The 24,924-nt window shown below is 41.7% G+C and overlaps 1 protein-coding gene across 11 annotated transcripts in view; it reads left to right on the top strand.

Annotated features, from left to right (window-relative positions):
* The window catches only part of Pdxdc1 (pyridoxal dependent decarboxylase domain containing 1), a 37,591-nt gene that overhangs the window by 11,640 nt on the left and 1,027 nt on the right, over positions 1-24,924 (top strand). For 4 of the 11 annotated variants that reach the window (XM_048789539.1, XM_048789533.1, XM_048789538.1 and 1 more), the window contains 15 exons: positions 4,206-4,290; positions 5,171-5,219; positions 5,381-5,482; positions 6,565-6,690; positions 9,980-10,030; positions 13,583-13,646; positions 15,312-15,445; positions 16,211-16,316; positions 18,645-18,816; positions 19,462-19,580; positions 19,874-19,995; positions 20,849-20,941; positions 21,027-21,123; positions 22,027-22,131; positions 22,638-22,870. In XM_048789539.1, the coding sequence (XP_048645496.1) occupies positions 4,206-4,290; positions 5,171-5,219; positions 5,381-5,482; positions 6,565-6,690; positions 9,980-10,030; positions 13,583-13,646; positions 15,312-15,445; positions 16,211-16,316; positions 18,645-18,816; positions 19,462-19,580; positions 19,874-19,995; positions 20,849-20,941; positions 21,027-21,123; positions 22,027-22,131; positions 22,638-22,870 (1,658 nt within the window). Of the gene's footprint in view, positions 1-4,205; positions 4,291-5,170; positions 5,220-5,380; positions 5,483-6,564; positions 6,691-9,979; positions 10,031-13,582; positions 13,647-15,311; positions 15,446-16,210; positions 16,317-18,644; positions 18,817-19,461; positions 19,581-19,873; positions 19,996-20,848; positions 20,942-21,026; positions 21,124-22,026; positions 22,132-22,637; positions 23,595-23,911; positions 24,476-24,924 lie in introns of those variants that run through there. The other 7 variants (XM_048789536.1, XM_048789535.1, XM_015491082.2 and 4 more) reach the window with 6 other exon arrangements.

The following is a 24,924-nucleotide window of genomic DNA, read 5'->3' as shown; positions in this document are numbered from 1 at the left end:
TCAGTTCAATTCCTATCAAAATCTTGGCTTCTTATTAGGTGCAGTGGCACCTAATTATAATCCCAGCAACCGGGGAGGCTGGTATAGGGATCACAAGTTCAAGGCCAGCCTCAGCAACTAAGCAAGACCCTGCTTCAAAATAAAAATTTTAAAAAAGGACTGGGGATATAGTTTAGTGGTAAAGCATTCCTGCATTCAATCTCCAGTACTAAAAAATAATAATAAAATCTCTCCTTCTCTTTTCAGTTTCTTAGTTAGGTATACATTAGCTGATTCTAAAAGTGTATATGGAAATTTAAAGGACCTGAGAATAGCCAAAATAATTTTGAAAAAGAACACAATTTGAAGATTTACCCTGTCTGACTTCAAGACTTCCTATAAAGCTACAGATAAGGGCTGGGAGTGAAGCTCAGTGGTAGGGGACACACTGAGCATGTCTGAGGTCCTTGGTTCAATTCCCATCTCTCTCTCTCTCTCTCTCTCTCTCTCTCTCTCTCTCTCTCTCTCTGTTTCACACACACACACAGAGCTACAAATAAGAGATTAAGAATGTGAGATTAATTGAAGAGAATGGAGAGTTCAGAAATACACTCATGGGGGATTCCACCTCTTGGGTCCCCTTCTTCCTCCGGGAGAAGTCTTTTCTGCTGTCCTTTAATAAACTTCTAATTTCTACTCTGAAAAAAAAAAAAAAAAATACACTCATGGTCACTTCATTTTTAACAAAGACCCAAGATAATTCAAAGGAGAAAGGTGTTTTCTACCAGTGGTCTTGGAAAAATTGGATTTCCATGTGGAAAAAACTGAACCTCAAACCTTCACCTCACTTTGTATATAAAAATTAATTATAAATGGTTCATAGGTCTAAATATAAGGGCTGGGGATGTGGCTCAAGCGGTAGCGCGCTCGCCTGGCATGCGTGCGGCATGGGTTCGATCCTCAGCACCACATACGAACAAAGATGTTGTGTCCGCCAAAAACTAAAAAATAAATATTAAAAAATAAAACAAATAAATAAAAATGACATAAATATAAAAGATAAGCTAACTAAAAAAAACTTCTAGAAGAAAATACAGGAAGGGTCTTGTGACCTTGGATTAGGCAAAGATTTCTTAGAACTGGGCATGATGCTTCATGCCTTTAATTCCAGCCACACAGGGAACTGAGGAAGGAGGATCACAAATTTAGGGGTATCCTTGGGAATGTCTCAAAAAAGAAAAAAAATTCATTAAGGCATAAAAAATAAGAACCATGAATTATACTTTATTGAAAATTAAGAGCTTGGCTAGGGTGTAACTCGGTAGCAGAGTGCATGCTTAGCATCTACCAGGTCTTTTGTTCAATCCCAGCACTAAAAAGAAGGCAAGAAAATTAAAAGCTTTTACTCTTCAAAAGATCCTACTAAGAAAATGAAAGCAAATTATAGATGGAGAAATATTTATAAAATGTTTTTCAGAGAAATATATCTTGTATCCAAAATATGTAAAGAACTCCTGCAACTCAACAGTAAGAAGCCAGTACAGTTTTTACAACCAACAAAAGAGGATTGAGGATATAGCTCAGTGGTAGAGTTCCTGGCATGCACTGGTCCCTGGGTTCTATCCCCTGCACTGCGGAGAGGGGAGCAGGGAGGAAATCACCTAAGATGAAAAGATTTGAATAGACACTTACCAAAGAAAATACTTGCACTTGAAAAGATGGTTAACATTATTACACTAGAAAAGTGCAATTTTTAAATCACAGGGCTGAGGGTGTAGCTGTGTGGTTTTTATGCTTGCCTAGGATGTGTGAGGCCCTGGGTTCTATCCTTAGCACCACAAAAAATACCCCAAGATGAGATATTACTATTTCTGATAGAGTGGAGGGAATTTAAAAATACAGTGGCAAATGCTTGTGAGCAGAGTAACTAGAGCTCTCATATGTTGTTGGTAGGGGTTCAAAATGTTGTAGCCATCTGGAAAAGAGTAGGACGGTGCCTCAAGAGCAAAACATAATATTACCATGTAAACCATCAGTCTCACTTCCATGTACTTTCAGAGAAATAAAGAAATACCTCCACATAGACTTGTATGCAGATATTCATAAACAAAACAACCTAGATATCCTAACAAAGCAGAACAACTTCAAAAGTATGCTAAGTATAAAAAGCCAGACACAAAAAGGTACACAGTGTGTGGTTCCACTGATATGAAACTCTAGAAAAGACAAAATTATAGTGACAGAATCAGATCAGGGTTGTCTGGGGTCAGTGAGGAGTTGGGGAGAAGAGCAAGTGAAGTGGGAAACGGAGTTTCAGAGGTGATGGAAATGTTCTGTATCTTGATCACGATGGTTATACACTATAGATACATTGGCCAAAATTCATTGAACGTTGGGCTGGAGTCGTCACTCAGTGCTAGAGTGCTTGCCTGGCATGTGGGAGGCCCTGTTTTCAATCCTCAGCACCACATATAAATAAATAAAAGATCCATTGACAACTAAAAAATATAAAACCTTGAAAAAAAACACTCATTGAACATGTCAGACATGTGGCACAAGCCTATGCCAGTGACTCAGGGAGCTAAGGCAGGAGGCTCACAAGTTTGAGATCAGTCTCAGCAACTTAGGCTCTATCTCAAAACAAAAAATAAAAAAAGGGCTGGGGATGTAGCTGGGTGGTAGGGTGACCCGGGTCAATCCCCAAGCAACTTAGCCAAAAACAAGAAGAATAAAACATAAATGATTGGGTTTTATTGCCTGTGAATTATGCTTCAGTAATTATTTTTTAAAAAAGAAAATACTTAACTATTATTGCGGAAGGAAACCACCACTTCCTGTCTGACTTATTGTATAAAGACAAACACAGATCTGCCCATATTCAATCACTTGATAGACTGAAGGGACTGCCACTGGCACCTGAGTGACTTTCCACTGAGACCTTATTGTAGTCACCAGAAGACACATCCCAGGGGTTAGTCAGTAGACAACTACCATAAAAAGTGAAAAGGAGTCTGAATGTGGTCCAGTCACTAACACTGCACTGTGATGGAAGAGTCATGTGTTGGTGTGTGACCTTGGTTCAACCAAATTAAGTGTGTCAGTTGAGATATTTTTAAAATTTTGAGATTTGTATGAGAAAAAGAAAAAGATTTTACCCCTTTTCCTGGCATAGACTTTGAGGGGGAAGCCATTTCTTTAGTTGGATTTGTTTGGCATTGGTAGGGGCATGAAATCTTACTAGTTGGAACTCTACTAACTGGAAATTTGGGACAGCTGGGAAAATACATGGCTCTATGTCTTATTTAAAGTCCATCTGAAAAAGAACCTGTCCAACAAAATCTGTAGGGCAATCATATCACCAAGGGAGTGGCTCAAAGTGTTTAATGTTTAAATAGGCGTCAAATTGTATGTTCTATATTAACAAAGAACCTGGGTGGGGAAAAAAGCCCAAGTTCGTGTGTGTGTGTGTGTGTATTTCTGTTTCTAAAGGATACACCTGAAATGGGAATAGGAAAGAGAATGAATCAGACATTACTCTCCTATGTGCACATATGAATATAATGACCAATGTAATTCTACATCATGTACAACCAGAAGAATGGGAAGTTGTACTCTCTATATATAATGTATAACATGTCAAAATACATTCTACTGTCATGCATAACTAATGAGAACAAATAATAAATATAGCTGTTAAAAAAAAAAAAAAAAAAAAGGATACACCTGAGTCAAAATAACCCAGAACATGACAATAGGATGACAAGGAATATTTTAGGCAAATGCTGACAAAAGTACTATAGAGCATTAGTGTGGGGTAAAATAGACTTCAGATGCCTGAAAGACATGATAATTTACTAAAAGATCAGTCCTGAATGCTTATGGATAGAAATTTGAAATATATAAAGAAAAAAACTTACACATTACAGTCGAGCCATTGACAAACCCATAGCTGTCTTCATGGGAGACTTATTTCTCATAAATCATTAGGTCTAGTGGATAGAAAATCAATAATATAATTAGATGCATATAATGGAGAGTACACATAAGCTTACAAATCAACTTGTAGAAGTTGATTTTAAATCAGTCTACAAAGAAAATCTTAATAAAATAGTGATATAATAAGTTTCTTCCCTCTTAAGGAGATACTGTATGTAAAAACTCCTAGCTTTGAACACTCAGGAGATATTTGTTCTTTCTAATATCCCTGTTTATTTCTTTTATTCTAGGAACTGCAGCAGTAGGACACACAGACAAGATTGGACGTTTGAAAGAGTTCTGTGAGCAGTATGGTATATGGCTTCACGTGGAGGGGTAGGTGGATAGGAGGTTGTATGGCTCCTTGTTGGGCCTGTACATAGTCTTCATGAACACAGACCTCCAGGGCATCCCTAACACCACAAACAAGAAGAAGAAGAAGCATGGACATCCAGGCCTCTCTGTAGTGACATCATTAAGGGTTCTTTTGGTTACAGATAACAAAATAACCCAAATTGACTAAAGCAAAAGAGATTTAATTTAAAAGACCAGTACTAGGATTGACTTCAGATATACTGTAACCAGAATTCAGTGTCTTCCTCCCACCTGTGTTTCCCCAGTCACAGTCCCTTGGCTCGGTGTCCTGTGTGTGGGCTGAGTGAAGGGACTTTCCTACGATAGTGCATGATAACTGCACAGACTGCAGCCTTCCTTCCAGCAGGGCAGAGACCTCATGAAGTGGAGTGCTCGCACAGTCTAGGCTACATGCCCACTTCAGGAGCAGGCGATGTCTCCACCTAAAGCTCATGTTCTGGTAGAGGAAATTGGGGTGTGTCTCAGAAGGCCATTGGAGTGCCTTTAAGGGAAAAGTGGGAAGCAGATGCAGGACAACCAGAGTGGTGATCGTGCCCACCACATCATCCATGGTAGGTTTCTTTTTCATCTCCAAAAGAACAATGTCTGAGAAAGAGTAGCTGTGAAAGATGCAGAATGGTTACGCCTGACTCAGTAAACAGGGATATGCCCTGAGGCATTTTCAAGGTTTTCTTGGAATTTATATCATCTACCTGTTCCTTTGCTGTCATATAAGCTAACGGCAACTGAAAGACATTTACATGTCACCCTGCAAAAAATCCTTCACTTTTTTGGAAAGTGCATATTTAATGAATCAGTAACATTACATGATTAGTTCTTAGATTGGTGTTTTTTCTTCCAGTGTGAATCTGGCAACATTGGCTCTAGGTTATGTCTCCTCGTCAGTGCTGGTATGTTCTTGATTTACTAAATATTAATGTTTTTAAGAAGGAACTTAAAATCTTTAAATTCTTGGTGGCTTTTTTTTTTTCCAAAGTGTTTTTAAATGGAAGAGGGAGTTGGGTTTAGTGTGTTCTGATAATCTAATGAAAATTCCTCCTCTTCTTGGTAGGCTACAACCAAATGTGATAGCATGACACTGACTCCTGGACCGTGGCTGGGTTTGCCAGCTGTTCCTGCAGTGACTCTCTACAAGCATGATGATCCTGCCTTGGTGAGCTTGTCCTCTCTGGAGTGGGGAGTGGCTGATACTCATTATTGGCTTTAGGGACAATTTTGGAGGCTAAAAATCCAGATAAATGGCTCTCTCTGGTCTGCTTGTTTTTTTGTTGGTGGTGGTGGTGATGGTGGTTGTTTCTTTTTAATACTGGGGATTGATTCCAGGGGCACGCTACCGCTGAGATACATTCCCAATCCGGCTAGCCTCAGACTTGTGCTCCTCCTGCCCAGCCTCCTAAATCGCTGGGATTATAGGCATGCTCCATAGTGCCTGACTAGGGACAAAATATAGAATAAAAGAGTGAAAGTTTTCTTGATTTTACTTTTTTTTTTCACACAGGTGATCCATATCATACAGATTTTTCTATTATGCACCTCATACTTCCCTATGTATAGGAAGAATTTTTTTATGACATTTTATGACTGCATAATAATCAGCCACTCAAGTATCAGTTTTTTTTATCATGATCATATCTTGTGAACTTGTTGGATGTTTTCAGGTTTTTGTTACTGAAATAATGAGACAATGAACATCTTTCTGTATTTTAAATTGTTCCTTAGAATAGGTTCCCAGAAGTAGAATTACTGAGTTGTTAAGTATTTTAAGGCCTCTGATCCACATTGTCTAGTAGGATGGAACATGATATTTTTTTAAAAATCAGAAGTTGTTTCTGATAGTAGGTTAATGGCAGGCATATACAAACTACATGTTAAGTGATTATTGCTAAAATAGTTGATGTCTTGCTCATTTGATAATGACCGGGTATTCAACGATGCTCAGAGCACCCTTGCAAGTGGCTGCCTCTTGAATGGCCGAGAGCTCTGGCTCAGGCATATGACCCATCTGGATTCTCTTCCTGGCTTTGCCACCACTCACCTCTGAACCTATGGATAAAGCCAGGACTGTGAACTAAACTACCTGGAATGAATTCCTTGTGGAGTTGTGGGGAGGTCAAATGGTTAAAGAAAACAAAGCATGTAGTAGCATCTGTCACATAGTAAGTGTGTGTAAATGGTAACTGTATAATTCTGAGGTTCCAGTGTCTTGGATTAATGCACCCATATTGGCTTTTTCAGACATTAGTTGCTGGTCTTACATCAAATAAGCCAGCAGACAAACTTCGTGCCCTGCCTCTGTGGTTATCTTTACAATACTTGGGACTTGATGGGATTGTGGAGAGGATAAAACATGCCTGTCAACTGGTGAGTAGAAACCTGAAGTTTAAATGAATCACAAAATCTCCTTGACAAAAGCAGAGACAGAAAAATTATGCATTTGTGTACCTGCCATCCAGGACCTCATCATCTGAATTTACCATCTCATAAACTATCAGACTTCCTGCCCTGTATGTATATGTTTCTTGTTGGAAGATCTGGGAGCAGCTGCTGGCATTGACTCAGAATTTTGGGCTGGATAAAATCAGATTAAAAGAAGATAGGCCTGCTGGCACACACCTGTAACCCCAGCCACTTAGTGGATTGAGGCAGGAAGATCACTAGTTAAAGGCAAGTGTGGACAACTTTTCAGAGACCCTGTCTCAAAAGAAAGGGCTGGATGTGTAGCTTAGTGGTAGAGCACCCCTGGGTTTAATTCCCAGTATGAGGGGGAAAAAAAAGATTAAAAAGAAAACCACTGTCATCTTAGAATGAGAAAAGAAGTCACATAATAACTTCCAGGGAGAGAGAGGATGCAGAAGAACAAACACTCCCTTTGGTTGATCCTTCAGGGTGACAGAAGGTGAAGGTTAAAGGTAGAATATGGATGACATGCCTATTTTTAACACCCTGGCATTGGTTCCCAAATTGCAGGGTTCTGGGGTCAGTTCTAATTCTCCTTGCATTTGAAGTGTTCTAATTTTGAAAAGTATATAATTAATGCTGTAGTTAAGTATCCAATCCATTTGGTTGCTATACCAAAATATCTTAAGCTAGGTAACTTAACACCATAAATTTATTTCTTACAGTTCTAGAGGCAGAGAAGTCTCTGATACCAAGAGATTGAGTGTCTGATGAGGGCCTCTTCATTATATATGGTGCCTCTGTCTGTCTTCACATGGCAAAAGGGGAGAACAGACTCCAGTCCCTTTTATATATACCTTCACTAATTCCATTCATGAGATTCCAGAAGACCCTACCTTTTAATACCATTATATTGGGGTTTTAGTTCAATATAGGAATTGTGGGTGATACAAACATTCAGGCTATAACTTTTAGAAAACAAACAAGTAGCATTTGTACGGTATGAAAATTGAACTCTACTCAAATTCAGAAGCATGGTGTCACCTTCAACACCTCCATTTTCTCTCCTGTGAGATAGGGATATAATTTTACCAAAGATTATTATATGAGGACCTAATGAATTAATGTATGAAAGTGCCTGATCACACAGTAAGTTATAAATATATGTTTAAATCATTGTTTTAAATATTTTCTTGGATTGGCAATAGAGCTCATTGGTAGAACACATATATATATAGCTTGCACAAAGGTTTGCTTCACAGCACTTAAAGATATATGTACTTGTGTGTGTGTATTACATATGTAATATTGAGCATCCTTGCAAGCAGCTGCCTCTTGAATATTATATGTAATGTTGTGTGTGTGTGTATGCATGCACGTATGTGTGTATTCATTCTTAGGGAATCGGTACTTCCTCGAGTGTTATTTTTATATTTTAAGAAAAACTAACATTTTCTTATTTCTCTGACAGTGGCCCTTTGATTCTATAGGATAGTTCCCTAAAAAATAATTTTAAGATTTATGTTTATAAAAGCAACATATTTTTAAAATAGTATTCTTGTGCTATTAGCTCATGTCTCGGTTTGGTTCTTATGAAAAAGGAGCCTTTATTGCCCTAGTAACTTAGTCAATTTAGGGAAGGCTTGGGCTCTCGGGAGAGTTTTTCAATTCCCTTTGGCCTGTGGGGTGCAGGAAAATAATGATGACACTAACTACCTAACCCTTGAGATCACTACAGCTCTGGCATCTTCCTGAAAGCAAAACCTGTGGCTGATCTCAGATACTCATGAGGATTTCACTGATCCCCTGCTGCTGACTCACTGTTCCAAGTCCACACATTAAACTGCATGGACTTCAGCAGTATGGTCTTCTGTGTCATTTCATGCTTTACAGTCCATTTTTCTCATACTTTCCCTGGGGGCAGAAAGCAATCTTCTCCCCCGCCTCCTTAACAGCAGCAGCAGCATCTTCATGGGTAGCAGTTACAGAGTGTTTACTCAGTGCCAAGCACTGATGAAGCACTTCACATGCATCCACTCATTTGACCCCCCAAAACTACTCTAGGGTGTAAGTTCCATTGATAACAGCATATTAAAAATAAGGTATTAGGCTGAGCATAGTGGTATGTGCCTGTAACCCCATGAGACTGAGGCAGGAGGATGGCATGTTTGAGCCCCATCTGGGCAACTTAGCAAGACCCTGTCTCAAAAAATAAAAGAAAGGGCTGGGGTTATAGCTCAGTGGTAGAGTGCCCCTGGATTCAATTCCCAGAGCCCCCCCCCCCCCAAATTAGGTTTCATGAGGGGCTGTCCAGAGTCAATGCTCAATGAATACCTGTTGAACTAAGGCATCCATACTGCTGTTATCCCAGCCTGGTGACAAGGGAACTGGAGTTGAGACATTCTGCAGTGGTGATGATGGCGGTCATCATTTCCATAGTGCACGCTGTGTTCTAGACATTGTTCCTGAGCACATAATGCATATTGGTGCATATTTGATTTTCACAATCCAGTAAGATGCCATCTTAAAGTTGAGGGAACTGGAGCACAGAGGCTTAAATAATGTATCCAAGGTCATAGCTAGTAAGCACCAGGCTGGGTGACTTATCCTGGTCCTCAGGTGGCAAGTGATAGAGCCATGCCCCAACTAGTACACAAGCATGATGTGTTCCCTTGGTTGTCCTTGTCTCCTCCACCAACAGTCAGTGCCATGCCTTGCTCATGTTTGTACTGAAGTGGCTTTTGCTTTGTTTTGTCTTTTCCCCTGGAACTGGGAATCCAACTCAGGGCCTTGTGCACGCTACGCAAACACCCTGCCATTGAGCTACACCCTGAGCCCTTATTTTTTATTTTGAGACAGGGTCTGTTGAGTTCTCCAAGCTGCCTCAAACTTGTGATTTTCCTGCATCAGCCTCCCAAGTAGCTGGGATTATAGGTGTGCACCACCACATACAGCTAAACTTTATAGTTTTTTAAAATAAATTACTTACATTGCTAATAGGACAGATTCACATGTCTCATTTGAAAGAGCTTTTTTGAAATCCGGGCATGTAAATTTTAACTGAAAGATTGAAGAATATTTGCAGATTTTGAATTGCAAAAATTGGCAGTCAGAATTTAGAAATCACCAAATTACAGATTCCTTTGTTTGCCTGAGATCCTTATTAGCAGACCCTCAATGACCCTCATGAAAATTTGCTAATATGTTGTATCAATCTAATGAAATTACACAAATTGTTGTTTGTCATTTGCAGAGCCAACGGTTGCAGGAAAGTTTGAAGAAAGTGAACCACATCAAAATCTTGGTATAGTATATAATTGCCTCTGTTTTTGAAATAAGTAACTTTTTTTTTTTTTAACTTCAGCAATAGAATGATTTTCTACAGATGTAATATATATCAGTTGAGTTATAACAGCTCCAAGTAAATAAAACCAGAATCTTTGGAGAGATACATGTGTGAGTTAATAACCTCATTACACAGATAGCTCAAGAGGAGAAATGTATACCATGCAATTTTTAAATTCCTATAGTGCTTTCATATCATCCATTTATCCTGTTATGATTTAGAATTGCACAAAGGTCTTACAAGCACCAACGTCTTCACCTATCCAAGAACACTAGAACACCCATCTTCTGAAATGAGAAAGCCTTCTGTGTCTCAGAATGCTTTGGGCTACTTTTTCTGAAGTCTTCTGACACCAGAGTTTTCATTTGCATGAAGGAGAATGAGGAGAAAAGCAAATGGACCTGCTCTTCTCCTCGTGTCTTCCTACAATGAATCTCTCAGAGATTGCTCCCTCTATCCTGAGACAAGGAAATGAGAAATTTTGCAGTCCTAAAAACCAAGAATGTATCAGTTCAGGTGGGAATGTTTTCATGTTTTATTTTATATTTCAGAATTTCATTATATTTTAGATATTTATTAAAAGACTGTTTCTTTGATAATTCTTCAGAGTACAGTTCAATTTAAAACTCCTAAGTTGCTGGGATTATATATTTGAATTTATCTGGGGCTCAACTTGGTATAGTGCATTTATTCTTTAGAGCAAGGCTGGGTGGGGAGACTCTCTGCGTGGATCCACTTGACCTGAATTCTAGATGGGGGAACCTTACTTCAAATATCACACTGGAGAAGGAACAGGGATGATTCCAAGTCAGGAGACTTTTAAGTTCTGTTCTCAGTAGTGCCATTGGGTAGCCCTATGACACTGAGTCATTTTCTTAATCTTCTGAGCTTGTGATCTCAGCTGTTAAATCAAAGTATGTTAGATTCTACTGACTGCAAAGAGAAAGACCCAAAGTATGGATCAGACTGAGAAAGCTGTTGGGAATCAAGGCAATGCAGAGCCTGGATTCTTTTCTGGTCCTGCTTTACAAACCCACTCCAGTATTTCCTCAAGTCCTCTGAGTAAGAGGAGTTTAATGGTATTAATTAATCACCAGTTTCTTGGTTTGGTTTTGGGGGTTTTGTGTTGTTTGTTTGCGGGGTGAGGGGGGATTGGAGATTAAACTCAGGGCCTTGCACATGCTAGGCAAGCACTCTGCCACTGAGCTACATCCCCAGCACTGCCCCCTTTAAAAATTTTTGAGATAGGGTCTCTCTAAGTTGCCCAGTCTGGCCTAGAATTTGTCATCCTCTTGCATCAGCCACCTAAGTAGCTGGGATTACAGTTGTGCACCCCTGCACCTAACCAATGACCAGTTCTTTTGGAGCATCTTTATAAGGCCACACACAGCCCAGACATAACCCTGTTCCATCCCTTCTTCCAGCGGCTGTTTTTTTCATAGAGGATACAATAATTGGCAAACATCACAAAGCACTGTGGTCCTGTCAGTCGTCCTCATTATCACCATCGCAGTTGCTCCTTGGGATATGCTTCCTGAGCACCGTGTGTGGTCCTGAGTACCTGCCTGCACCACCTAGTTTACCATTGCAGCGGCCTCCCTCTGCCTAGAAACACCCATTGCTCCCAGTTCTTCTCGTGACTGCTTTCTTAGCTTTCATATCTTACTTCAAATATCAACTTTTCAGAAAGGCTTTTCCTGACCACCCTAAGATAACCTCCCACTGCCATCTATCATTCTATCCCTAGGTTTTTTTCCTTCTAGGGTGTACTTATTACTCTCTGAAATCATGTATCTGTTCATTGACTTTTTTCCTGCAGAAGCTCTTGAACACTTTATGCAAACTCACTACTATCCCTCATGTGTGCCTTAAAACCCACAGCCCTGGCCGTGAGAGCCAGGCCCCGGCCATCCATGCTTCTCCTTCCCTGCAGCTCAGCTTACAGTCTTCTTTCTGAATTAACCTTTGTTGGGAGCCCAGCAGTAGTTTAAACTTTTTATCATTGTAGTTATATTTAATCCAGTATCTCAGATATTTAGAATTGATAACTTCAGCGTTAGCCCAGTCTGCCATGTTGCTAGAACTAGAAGTTTATGTATATAGCCTTGTGCCGTCTTCCTTAGGCTTATCAACACTTGAGTCTGGAGTTCAAGGAAAGCAGTCGGTCGTAATATACATAGAAGTCATAGCACTCAAATTATTCTTCCTTGGGGCTGGGGATGTGGCTCAAGCGGTAGCGAGGTCGCCAGGCATGCGTGCGGCCCGGGTTCAATCCTCAGCACCACACACAAAAAAACAAAGATGTTGTGCCCGCCGAAAAACTAAAAAATAAATGTTAAAAAATTCTCTCTCTCTCTCTCTCAAAAAAAAAAAAAAAAATTATATTCTTCCTTAACCGAAGATTGGGAACAGATGAATTACTGCCTTTTTTGTTCCTACTTGCTTATTGGGCTTACCACACTGATATATTTAAATATTGAGCCCCCGTTTCTTTAAAAGTATTAAAAATTTTATTTATGTAAAAGTTAAAGGAGGTAACAGAATCTGAGAGCATATTAGCATAGGAACTAGCTCATTAAATAATTGGCAGATTTGAATATAAATCTTAATCAGAATTATATTCACAAGGCCTTATGAAAAGTTTTGGGGTCAGCTACTTCCTGTCTCTTCCGAGTTAGCATTTCCTGTTGTGGCCCTACGGGTGAGTCATCATACTCTGCCTTGGAGCATGAGTTTCATGACTAGAGTTATAGTGCTGCTATTGTTGAATGCTCAGAGAACTTCTCCCCCAGAGATGCACCGCCCCCCCACCTTCAGTCACCCACAGAGGCTGCCAAGGACATTGCTGCTCACTGTACCCTGACCCCATGGTGAAGCTGATGGCTGACCGCTTGTTTGTTCAGTGGAGAGCAGGAACTTCTGCCATATTTTCATAATCCAGTGAATGTTTTCATCTATTATGAAATCCATTAATGTGGTCAATTGATGCCTGTTCTGTATAAGTAGTGATTCTGAGTACTAAATATAAGTAAGTATATTTAGAAAATACATATACAGTTCTAGATTGTGGGTGTCTATATTGCCTGCAGGTCTCGCATTCTGCTCTGGAAATTTTACAAGGTGCAGAGAAAGTACTTGTTCTCCCTGCCACTGAGGGTATATAAAGTTTTAATAAATCCTGAATGATTTCTGGAATTCTTGAAAGCATTTGTAGGATGATTCTAGCTCTACTTTTCCCTTACTTTTTGGATCTTTAATGGTAGAACTATGTTTTTCTATTAATATTCAGATTTCTTCCTGATTTAATGTCAGTGTACATTGTTAGAGGCTAATCCTAGAATCCACAGAGTACTGTCAGGCTGGTTCATAGGTACACCTAAAAATTTTATCAAATCTTTGCTTTTGGTTACAAAATGGAGATCTCTAGCCTATTTTCCAAACTCAGTGTTTCATTCTGTGGGTTTTTGGAATTTGCCATCACTTGGTAATCCCAGACTTCTGTTTTTGCAGGTAGAAGATGAGCTCAGTTCTCCAGTAGTGGTATTCAGATTTTTCCAGGAATTACCAGACTCAGGTAGGTCATTTTTAATAGAGGGTTATTTTCATATATGTATTTAAGGGCTTTAAATTTGATAATATTTCAAGTTAAATAATCAAAAATATTTTTGAGCTGGGGATATAGTTCCGTGATAGAGCACTTGCTTAGTACTGGTCTAATCCTCAGTACCACTAAAAAACTAATAAAATTTTTTAAAAAATTATAGTTATGATTAAACCAGTGGTTACTAAATGCCAGTTTCTGGACCAGTCCTAGATTGGCTAAGAAGAGTCACTTGAAAATAAAGATTCTTGGGTCCTATATCCTAGATATTTTGATTTGGTAGGTTAGACCTAGGAATCTTTATTTTTAAATAAGTCCCAGCTGGGCATGGTAACACGTGTCTACAATCCTAGTGGCTCAGGAGGCTGAGTCAGGAGGATAACAAGTTCAAAGCCAGCCTCAGCAACTTAGCAAGGCCCTAAGCAACTCAGCAGTAGCCTGTCTCTAAATAAAATATTTAAAAGGGCTGGGAATGTGGCTCCATTGTTAAGCGCCCTTGGGTTCAATCCCCAGAACCAAAAAAAAGAAATCCCAACTGCCACCAACCTAGTCCAGGGCATCACTGTTTTTTACCTCGGTGGCCACAGTCCCCATCTAGCTGATCTCTGACTTCCTCCTTTCTACATAGCCCCTTCCAGACCATGATCCACGGGGCAGTGAGTGAGCGTTGTAAGTGGAAATCACAGCGTATGTGCCCTCCAGAGCCATCAGTATGTTTCAGCTGAATGAAGCCCAGGCTCTGTCCCATGCCATGTGAGGCTGTCATGTTCTTCCCCGACTTCCTCTGACACCTCTTGTCATTGTGCCTCAGACAGACTGGTCTTCTCCACATTCCTACAATGCTCTTTGCTAGCATGTGGCCATGGCACTTGCTCTTCCCTCTACTTCAAACACATTTCCTCTTGCTCTTCTAGGGACTGGTTCCTTACCATTTAGGTCTCCACTAGCTGCCCACCTCCTCCGTCTGTCCTGTCTGAAATGATTCCATCGTATTAGAGTCCCTGCCTTCTTTCATGGCACTAGCAATGACATAGTGGTTGTTGTTTTTTTTTTAATATTTATCCATTTGTTTTTAGTTATAGGGGGACACGATACCTTTATTTTACTTTTTTTTTAATGTGCTGAGGATCGAACCCCAGTGCCTCATGCATGCTAGGCAAGCACTCTACCTCTGAGCCACAACCCCAGCTCGTGGTTTTCGTTTTCTTTATGGTACATTTCCTCAACGAGAATGTAAGCTCCAAGATGAATGTGCCTGTGTGGCACATTCTTAGGCATGAATAAGTTCCCAAACCATTTAAGAGCTAAAGGGTAATTTTTGTGAAACCTAATGTGGATGCTGTTGGGAACTCTGACCTTGCATGATGCTGGTTAGACTGGTTGTTAACCTTCGATTTTTTTGTTTTTGTTTTTGTTTTGCTTTTTTGGATTGCCTTTCAAAATTTCTTGAAAACAGCCATTTTTTAAAATGAAATAATTCGGTTTCTGTGACTGTATTCAGCTGTTACATAGTTCATGAGGGGAAAAAAGGTGTGGAACATTAAATCTTCTGTCAGACACATTTGATTTCAATAATATGAGACTGTTTTCATATTGTGATCTAAGTGAAGTGGGGTTTCACTATGATGTTTCTTTTAGCTAGCCATGTTTCTGAGAGTGAATCCTCCTGTGTTTTGGCCTCAGATTCAGTGCTTAAAGCTGTCCCAGCACCCAACACGGCACCTTCAGCAGTCAACCGGGAGAGGCACTCCTGCGATGCACTGAATCGCTGGGTAAGGAAACCGCCAGTCTGCTCCCTTGTACATCCCAGAGCATCACCACCTGGCCTCCTAGCTGAGACAGCACAAGGTCACGCATGAGAAATCTGACTCACAGGCAGGGAGTCTCCTCGGAAGGCACTGGGCTTGTTCTGGGCTCTGCTCTGAATCGGATCCCCACCTCCCATGCTGTGACCTCTGGCAAGTCTTGGGCCTCCTTTCCTTACTTTCCTCACATGACCACTGTTGCTGTCTGCGCCTGTAAAACAGCAGATACGGGCTGCAGTGCTGCTGCTTGGGTGTGGGGTGAGGTCCAAGCCATATCAGAAGCACCAGGCCAAGTCCATGTGTGCCTGTGGCAGGCTGACAGTGCCAGTCCAAGGCTACATGCTCAGCCGCTTTTTGGATACTGCAGTACTACTAGGATCACAGTCTCAGTCATGTTCTAGAATATCATGTTTTATGACAAACACTCCACTCAGAAAAGATCCAAATATCAACAATTGGTGTTTTTGAGTGGTGTGTTATGGGTAATTTTTACTTTGTGGTGTTGGGTTACCTGCATCTCACATTTTTTTCTACAGTTAACTTGTATTAATAAGAAAAAAATGTAAAATGTGCCATTTTTAAAAACAAGTAACTCATAAGTATTTAGAGACAGTCTGAATATGAAAGGACACCAGCTCTATGAGCCTGTGATCTGGGCTGAGTGGGTGAGGGGAGGTGGGGGACACTCGAGTCCTATGTGGTAGGAGCTGATGCGCTGTCCTTGTCCCACAGCTGGGAGAGCAACTGAAACAGCTGGTACCTGCGAGTGGCCTCACTGTCATGGACCTGGAAGTCGAGGGCACGTGTATACGATTCAGCCCTTTAATGACAGCTGCAGGTAAACAGTCTCGTGGATTTCCCTCATTTTTATTCCAGAGGGAGTGGTTCCAAGTCCATTAAAGTCCACGCTGCTGCTGATTGGTTCTGTGGTTTCCATCAGTCTGTCTGTTTGGGGGGTGGAGATGGTAACGGGGGATCAAATCCAGGAGTGCTTTGCTCTCACTAAGTTGCTGAGGCTAGCCTTGAACTTGGGATCCTCCTATCTCAGTCTCCCGAGTCACTGGTACTACAGTGGTGCACCACCACACCCAGCTCCAACATTCTTTTTGGAAGGGCTTTAACTTTTCTTTTGGACTACATTTAGGTAGATTAACATTCTAGTGTAACATCTCAAAAATAGAATGAGACTTCTGAAATCACAAATTCCTATGCTCTGATATTCTGTGACCCTGGTTTTTCTGTTTCAATGATTCTTACTCCCAACTGCATGTTTGAATCACCTGCAGGACTTAACAACTACCAGCAGCTGGGCCATCAACAGAGAATCTGATTTCTTAGGTCCAGGAGTGGAGCCTGGACATCAGTATTTTTTTTTCAGTTGCATTTTGTTGTTGCTGTATGTATTTAAGTTGTACAACAATATGTTTTGGTACTCAGAGGTGAAGACCTAATACAAGGCAAGGTATAAAGAAAGGGCACAGAGCTGCCATGCCCTCTCCTGATGCACCATCTTCCAAGAGCTTCCATGTGTCCCACTATCCAGAAGATTCCCCACAGATTCCAGTAGGCCAGTGAAGGTTGAGAGCCACCATTTTAGACTTTTCAGAAAGCAGTGTAGTTCAAAATGTGTTTCATGACAAAGCCCTGGGGACATGTATCTTCCTTCTCAGCCACTAAGTGCCTGTGGGACCTTGAGCAAGATTCTTGCTCTCCAGACATTCCCCATTACCTCACGGTAGCGAAATGAAGACTAAACAACAGGAGAAATAACTGTGGTGTCCTGTTGCACAGTAGGGTGACCTCTGATGACAATAATGTTCTATACATTTCATAACTAGTAGAAGGTCTTTGAATGCTTTCCCACCCGTGAGTGGTAAGTGTGTGAGAAGATAGAGATGCTTACCCTGATTTGTACACTACAGTGTGTACATGTATCAAAATATCACCTGGTACCCTATGAATATGTACAATTTTTATGTGTCAGTTTTTTAAAAATCATCTGGAAGAAAGTAAAAATGTGGTGGTGCTTTTTTTGAGAGATGATCTAAATATTTTCAGAAAATGTTTGGTGGTTTTTCATGAGATGTGTTCAACTTTTGGGGGATGATATTTTCTCAAAGTCATGAAAGCAAGAAAATGCAGGCATTTGTCCTGCAAAAACAAAGGCCATTGGGGCTGGGGTTGTGGCTCAGTGGTAGAGTGCTTGCCTAGCATATATAAGGCACTGGGTTCAATTCTCAGCACCACATAAAAAGTAACTAAAGGATTGTGTCTATCTACAACTAAAAAAATACTTAAAAAAAAAAGAAAGATCCGTTATTATGGAGATTGCTGATGGCCTCACCACTGGCCCTGGAGGCTGAGTCTCTGAGGCTGGAGAAGCCAGCTGAGGACATCCTGAGCTTGCTGGGATTCGTGGCTGAATGGAGGGAAGGATGGGGGAGTAGCATCCCAAGACACTTACACCCAAAGCCCTAACACCTCTTAGCACTTGCCTTGAAATGATGGTATTGGCACCATCCCCTGCCCTTCCTGGCATCTCAGACAAATCCACCAAAACACTTTACTTTCACTCCATTTGTAGTAATGTGGAGAGAGGACCTGTGGTTCCTTTTTGTGTTTAACCTGTGAAAGGATATTTATGACCTAATCAAAGCAGTCTTTCTGTGAGAAGAATCTGGTTTCTACATTAGAGAATTTGATTGTGTATTAAAATTACCTATGAGCTGGGCACAGTGGCACATACCTGTAATCCCAGTGGCTTGGGAGGCTGAGGAAGGAGGATTGCAAATTTAAAACCAGACTCATAAATTTATCAAGATCCTAAGCAACTTCATGAGACCCGGTCTCAACATAAAAAGGGCTGGGGATGTGGCTCAGGGGTTAAGTAGCCCTGGGCTCAATCCCTGGTACCAAAAATAAATAAATAAATAATCTTGTATGGGAGGAGAGCATATTTACACCTGAAACAGCTGGCTATGTTAATCTTTAATGTGATTCTTTCATATCTAGCTGAGTGGCTTTTTTTTTTTTTTTTAAACTCCTCAGCTGCAGCCAGTTGGATGTACCTAGAGCCTTTGACCTTGCTAAGAGTAGAAGGGGAGCCCTTCTTCTCACTGTTAACCATTCCTTAAGCATTTCTTATACATCCTGTGAATGTTTTCAGTTTTAGGAACTCGAGGAGAGGATGTGGATCAACTAGTAGCCTGTATTGAAAGCAAACTGCCAGTCCTGACCTGTACCCTACAGCTGCGTGAAGAGTTCAAGCAGGAAGTAGAAGGGATGGCAGGTCTCCTATATGTTGATGACCCCAACTGGCCTGGAATCGGGGTTGTCAGGTAAAGGTCTGGCTGGCCACGTGATGAAGATGACCTGGCTGTGTCAAGCACATGGGTGGGACATTTTGTGAACCAGCTTAGAAATCCAAGATGAATATAAGTCATAGCATAGTTATCTATTGAAAACTCACCTAGGCATTCTGGACATGTATTAAGGCCCAGCACACACAGGTGGTTTGGTCCCCATTGCGTTCTGTGAAGCAGGCAGCCACGTGAGCTCTGTCTGTATGTGCCAATGTGCAAGTTCCAGGGGGAGACCCTGAGATATGGTTACCCTCCTGGGTATATAAGAACTGCAAATCAATAAGCAAAAGAACCCAGGTCTAAGGAAGAGAGCTCTCCACTGGCCTCTACATGAAGCCTCTACAGTCCTTCTGTGGCTGCTTTCCTCTAAGGAGGCCCATCTCCTGTTTTTCAAGGCATGTAAGAGACCTCCAGACCTTGTTTCTTCCTGATTTTTCATGGACCAAAGACTTAGAATATTCTTGTAAGTTTTTGATCTTAAGACACAACAGTGGCTCCTTTCCCTTGTCTCACTTCACATCCATGTTAATCTCTAGTAGCTCATATTCCACTTACAATCCTGTGTCTGAAGAGACATTTGTTCTCTTAGATTGAAGTGCTGTTGTTTGATATTGTTTTTAGGTATGAACATGCTAATGATGATAAGAACAGTTTGAAATCAGACCCAGAGGGGGAAAATATCCATGCTGCACTCCTGAAAAAGTTAAATGAACTGGAATCTGATCTTACATTTAAAATGGGTAATTACTGCTTTTATAAGTAAAGATCTTTGGAGGGACATTTTCTATAATGGTTAGAAGAAAACAGGTTTCCTCTTGGGAGGAAGCTTTGGCTCAGTGCAGATGGAAGTGCGGCTCCTAGGGCGAGTCCTCCCTCCTCAATAGCCTTCCGCACCTTTCCCTGTTGAGCGGTGTCTTCCTCACTCTGTGAAGGAGGCTCCTTCTGCATGGTCCTGGTTATTATAAAGGAAAGTGGCCCAGGGCTCACCCTCATCAGAGGACTTGGGAGCCAAGCTTGTCTGTTGTTTCCACAGGCCCTGAATACAAAAGTATGAAGAGCTGCATCTACATTGGCATGGCAAGTGACGACACAGATGTTTCCGAACTAGTGGAGACCATTGCAGTCACAGCCCGGGAGATCGAGGAGAACTCCAGGGTCCGTAAGACCAGTCAGTGTTTAATACCTTTTCTAGGTCTTGGTTGGCCAGCTAGTTGGGGTCCTGAAGAAAAAGGCTACCCTCAAAAATGTCTACTCTGAGTTCTTTCCCAAAAAGCTTGTCATTGTTGCTAGGCGTGGTGCCAGGCATCAGGAATGCCAAGTGGGTGTGACATAGTCCCTGCCCTGGTGAGCTCACCAGGCAGTGGGGAGAGGCACATTCAGCCAAGAAGCGCGGTGCGGTGCAGACTATGGATGGTAGTGACTGAGCACTGGAAGACGCCTCCCTCTCAAAAAGGAGCTAGCTGGGCTTGAGTGGATGAGGCAGGTGTTTCTGATAACGGACTTCCCACCAGAAACAGACCTGCCCCTGTTGGCCACTTGGCATGGAGGTTGAGGGTACAAGGATGAGGACACACTCTCCAAACCAGGCATGTCTGAGAGGAAGCAGATGTGTGTTATGTAATTCCTTTGGGTAGTGTGGGAAGAGAAGGAAGTTTAAAATAAGGCTAGATACTAGCTGCATTCTCTGTGGGGTGGGCTTCTACATTACTTCTGACTCTTTCTCCATAAATGTTGAACAGCGTGTTTTCCATTGATGCAACATTCAGGTTGTAAGTAGTTATTTCTCCTCTGTTGCCTGGCAAATGAGGGCAGTCGCCAAGATATGTGTGTCTGGGCCTCCATGAGCATTTTATACTCTTATTTGATTTTCTACTTTCATTTTTACCGGTGTTTTAATGCAGAATCTACTGATATATTTTTGAAAAATGTCCCAAATGCTGTGCTCATAGTTCTTCTAGGCTCTAGGCAAGAGACGTAGGCAAATAATGCCTTTCTTGGTCTTACACAGCTTCTGGAAAACATGACGGAAGTTGTTCGGAAAGGAATTCAGGAAGCTCAGGTCCAGCTGCAGAAGGCTAATGAGGAGCGACTTCTGGAAGAGGTGAGGCCACCACAAGGACCCCCAGCTGCCATGGGCTGGGAGGGGGCTCAGCAAGGCCATTCTGAGCAATGGTTATGTTTTACAGGGAGTGCTGCGGCAGATACCTGTAGTAGGATCCGTGCTGAATTGGTTTTCTCCAGTGCAAGCTTCACAAAAGGGAAGAACTTTTAACTTAACAGCAGGTAGGACTCTGTTCTCACTTACCTGAGAGTTTTAACCAAACACCTTGAGTTTCCAACTCCCCTTCTGCTAAGAAGTCTCTTCCATTCCCATTCTCTATCCCTGGGTTCTCTGCCAGGCACCTGAGCAGGTGAAGCATGTCTGCCCCTACTGTTACCACCTTCCTTCTCCCCAGACAGCTGACACAGCCCTGCAAGGCAGGCTTTGGTGCCTTGAAGCAGTGGAGACATGTTTGTTCAGAACCTTAAGGCAACGGGGGTTGGGCACCTGAGCTCAGGGTTACTGTTCCTTGTAGTTCCCAGCAGAAGCTACTCTAAAAAGTGGGCAGCCAAGGCCACAGCACGCAGCGCTAGGACATCTTGTTTAACGCCAGGCAGGCAGCCAGCAGTGTAACCAGTCGCTGGAATTTGGGGAAAATAGTAAAGCCTATGACTTCTTTGCTGCTCTGTGAAGGAAATAATATTCCCAACCCCTAGGTCCCTCCTTTGTTCCTTCCCCAGGAAATGATGACTGCATTGTCATAACAGCAAAAGATAATCTGATTTCTAATCTGCCAAGCCTCGGCCTTTAGCAAAGAGGTGTCTGTTTCTTCTTGCTAAAGTGAGTTCCGCAGCTGGGCCTGGCTCCCCAGGGGTGTTTGTGCACACCACTGGCCACACATTCCCAGGGACTCAGGAGACAGGAGAGGATAGGACACTCAGCAGGGTGGCCAAGTGAGCCAGCTGCAGCACAGCTTTTCCTAGTTCTCAGCACATTTCAGCAATACAGTGTCTCCACCAGTCTGGGAAGCTGAATGGCTAGTCACAGCTTATTAAGGCACCAGGCTGATTAAGGGCAGGTGGCATCTCCCAGGACAGCCTCTGCCAGGAGCTTCCACCCACTCCTGTCCTTTTTTTTCCTGGCAGGCTCTCTGGAGTCCACAGAACACACATATGTCTACAAAGCACAAGGTACAGGAGTGACACCACCTCCAACCCCCTCAGGCACTCGAATCAAACAGAGACTTCCAGGTACCTCACATCTCCATGTTTTGAGTTCGTTAACAAGGAATAAAATTGGTTGTATTTCTCTTGGGAAAACAGACCTTGGCATCACGAATAATAGTTTTTCCCTGTTTGCTGCATTCCTGTGGTTTCCTGGTTCTTGAATCCAAAGTCCTATTTCTCTTAAGACCAACTATCCCTGTCACTAACCATTAAGTAGTCTTGAGATTTAACCTTAAAGAATGCCTCAGTGGCATTCCAAGGGACACATAAGGTCTGGGGAGCTGGCAGTATTTTCACCAAGGTGCTTACTCTTCTGAGCTTTTATTAAGAGAACCTCAAAGGTTGCAGCTTGGGGAGTATGTTAATGTCACAGTAGCAATTCTGGGTTCCCCCTCACCTCTTAAGGTGGTTCAGAGGCAGGAACTGCAGGGTTCCTGATGAAGCAGTTACTGTGAGGTAAAGCTGTGCTGGCTGCAGAAGGCCTCGGGCAGGCATCTTCGCTCAGCACCACCCACCCCATCTTTCTCTAGGCCAAAAGCCTTTCAAAAGGTCCCTGAGAGGTTCAGATGCTGTGAGTGAGACCAGCTCTGTCAGTCACATTGAAGACTTGGAAAGGATGGAGCACCTATCCACTGGACCCGAGCAAAATACCCAAGAGATGGCCCATGGCCCTGAGCAACCCCCTGGGGATTCCGTCCCTCCAGCTAGCCATCCCGAGGCCCTCCAGAACAGGGCCCAGCACCCTGAAGATAACCACCCACAGGTAGAAGAGCCGGAGAGCTTAAGATAAAACGCAGCTGGGTGGAGGGCGGACTGACTGCTGTCCCGGGAGGGGAGTTGTGTTGAAAATGCGAACTGTGCCACATGCTCACACGACAGGAGTGACTTATTTGTGCTAAACAATTTTTTTTTTTTTTTTTTGCACAAACACATACCTGAAAGCCAGGCTTTCTAGGAGGGCAATCGATGATTTTATATGTATGTAAAACAGCCAACTACTACTGTTTCTGGCACACCCAACTATAGTAATCCCATTTCCCCCAAGTTATCATAAACACTTTTTATTCAGAAAGAATATTTAAAATTTCGGGTGCCTGCCATTTGAAACACTTTCATCTTTCTGAATATAAGCGTAAGTTGTTAGGTTGCACATAGTGACTTTGTGGCAAAGCAGCCTTCATTAGGACTCCACAGGTTCTCTGCTGGGCTTCCGTAGAGGGAGACCACAGCATTCGTCCATCTGGTTCAAGGGTCTCTAGTATGATCGAGTTGGATTGGTTGGCTTCAAGGAGAACATGTCTCAGCCGGACAGTGAGAGTGTAAGAAGCTGCCTCCTGCTGTCTCCAACTGCTGCTTTTCCTGGAGATTGAGTAAGGACTGTGTCCACCAAGCTGTGGCAAGGCTTCTGTCTGGAACTGTCCTCTGCCACAATTCCTTTTCTCCCTTTATATACTCTTTATAAACAAATTTAAGGACTCATCTATTAAGAGTAACTCTAATATCTCTTCCTGACCATGTGTGTGTGTGTGTGTGTGTGTATATATATATATATATATATATATATATATATGTGTGTGTGTGTATACACACACATATACATATGTATATATGTATATTTTTAAATACTGGTAAAGCTTTTAAATCAGACTGAGCTCGTTTCTGTTTAATATCTGAAAGCCCGAAAGAGGCTGCTCCGAAGAGTCTGACACTAAGTATACTGTGCAGCGCTCCTTAGGTGGAATTCTCAAGTAAGTACCTTTGACCTGTCACTCTGGAGCACCTTCAGCTTCTCTTCCACTTGTAGCTCACCCTGGGCCCAGCTCAGAAAGGAGAGCCAGAGAAGTCATCTCTCCCAGTCTGACCAGGCCAGACTGCTACAATTACTGAAGTAAGCTCCTCATTCCTGCCCATTTCTACTATCCCAAAGCACCGCATTCCTTCCAATCGGGCCCCTGTGCCTTTTTTTAGCCTCACAAAGTCAAGCAATGGGAGAGCATAGATGGGGAGGAATTCACAATGGATCTGTGGATTGCAGTGTTGGAGCCTTAGTTATGCCACATTAAGCCTATAATTATACTGATTTGATGTGATTTTTGACATTTGGCACTTGTTAAAATGCAATTTTCCTTTTTTTTTACTTTTTTTTGGGGAGGGGTGCAGATGATCAAACAGTCTTCCCTGTTTATTTGGTGCAATGAAGTATAGCAGATAACCAGGGGGAGGGGTAAATTATCACCTTTAACAAGATTAATTTTTAAATGTTTTTATATATATATTTGGAATTGTTAAATTGGTTTTGCTGAAACAGAATTTCATCCTTGAGATACTATTTGAATGTTGGTTTCAATAAAGGTTCTTGAAATTGTTACCACTGAACTCAGTTTATAAATCTTACCACTAAGTAGGCACGGTGACTTCCTTTTGGATGGTAACTTTAGAAACATGAAAGGTTTCTAAAAATATAAATTGTATAATAACCAAAGTTTGGGCATTTATTTTAATGACCTTATACTTAAAGAACAGTGATTTGGTATAATTCTCCGATCAAATTTAGTCTGATAGGAGACTATTTTAGAGGTTGTTATATTGGAGAACAACAAGATGAAACTTTTTTCCTAGTAGAGCAATTTTGGATATGAAGCTTCTAAAATAATCTTAGGTTAGAAAACTCTGAACTATATATAAATCTACAATGAATTTTACTGCATTTAAATGCTGTTTTTCAGACAAAATTATTGATTTTACTTGACTAATGCAGCAGAATTAGGAAGACGTATGCATGTGTCTGAAATAGCCATTTATACACCAGTGGGACAG

This window comes from Marmota marmota, unplaced genomic scaffold, assembly GCF_001458135.2.
Source record: "Marmota marmota marmota unplaced genomic scaffold, marMar, whole genome shotgun sequence".
In the NCBI taxonomy this organism is placed as follows: domain Eukaryota; kingdom Metazoa; phylum Chordata; class Mammalia; order Rodentia; family Sciuridae; genus Marmota; species Marmota marmota.
This window is presented reverse-complemented; position numbering and strand designations above follow the sequence as displayed.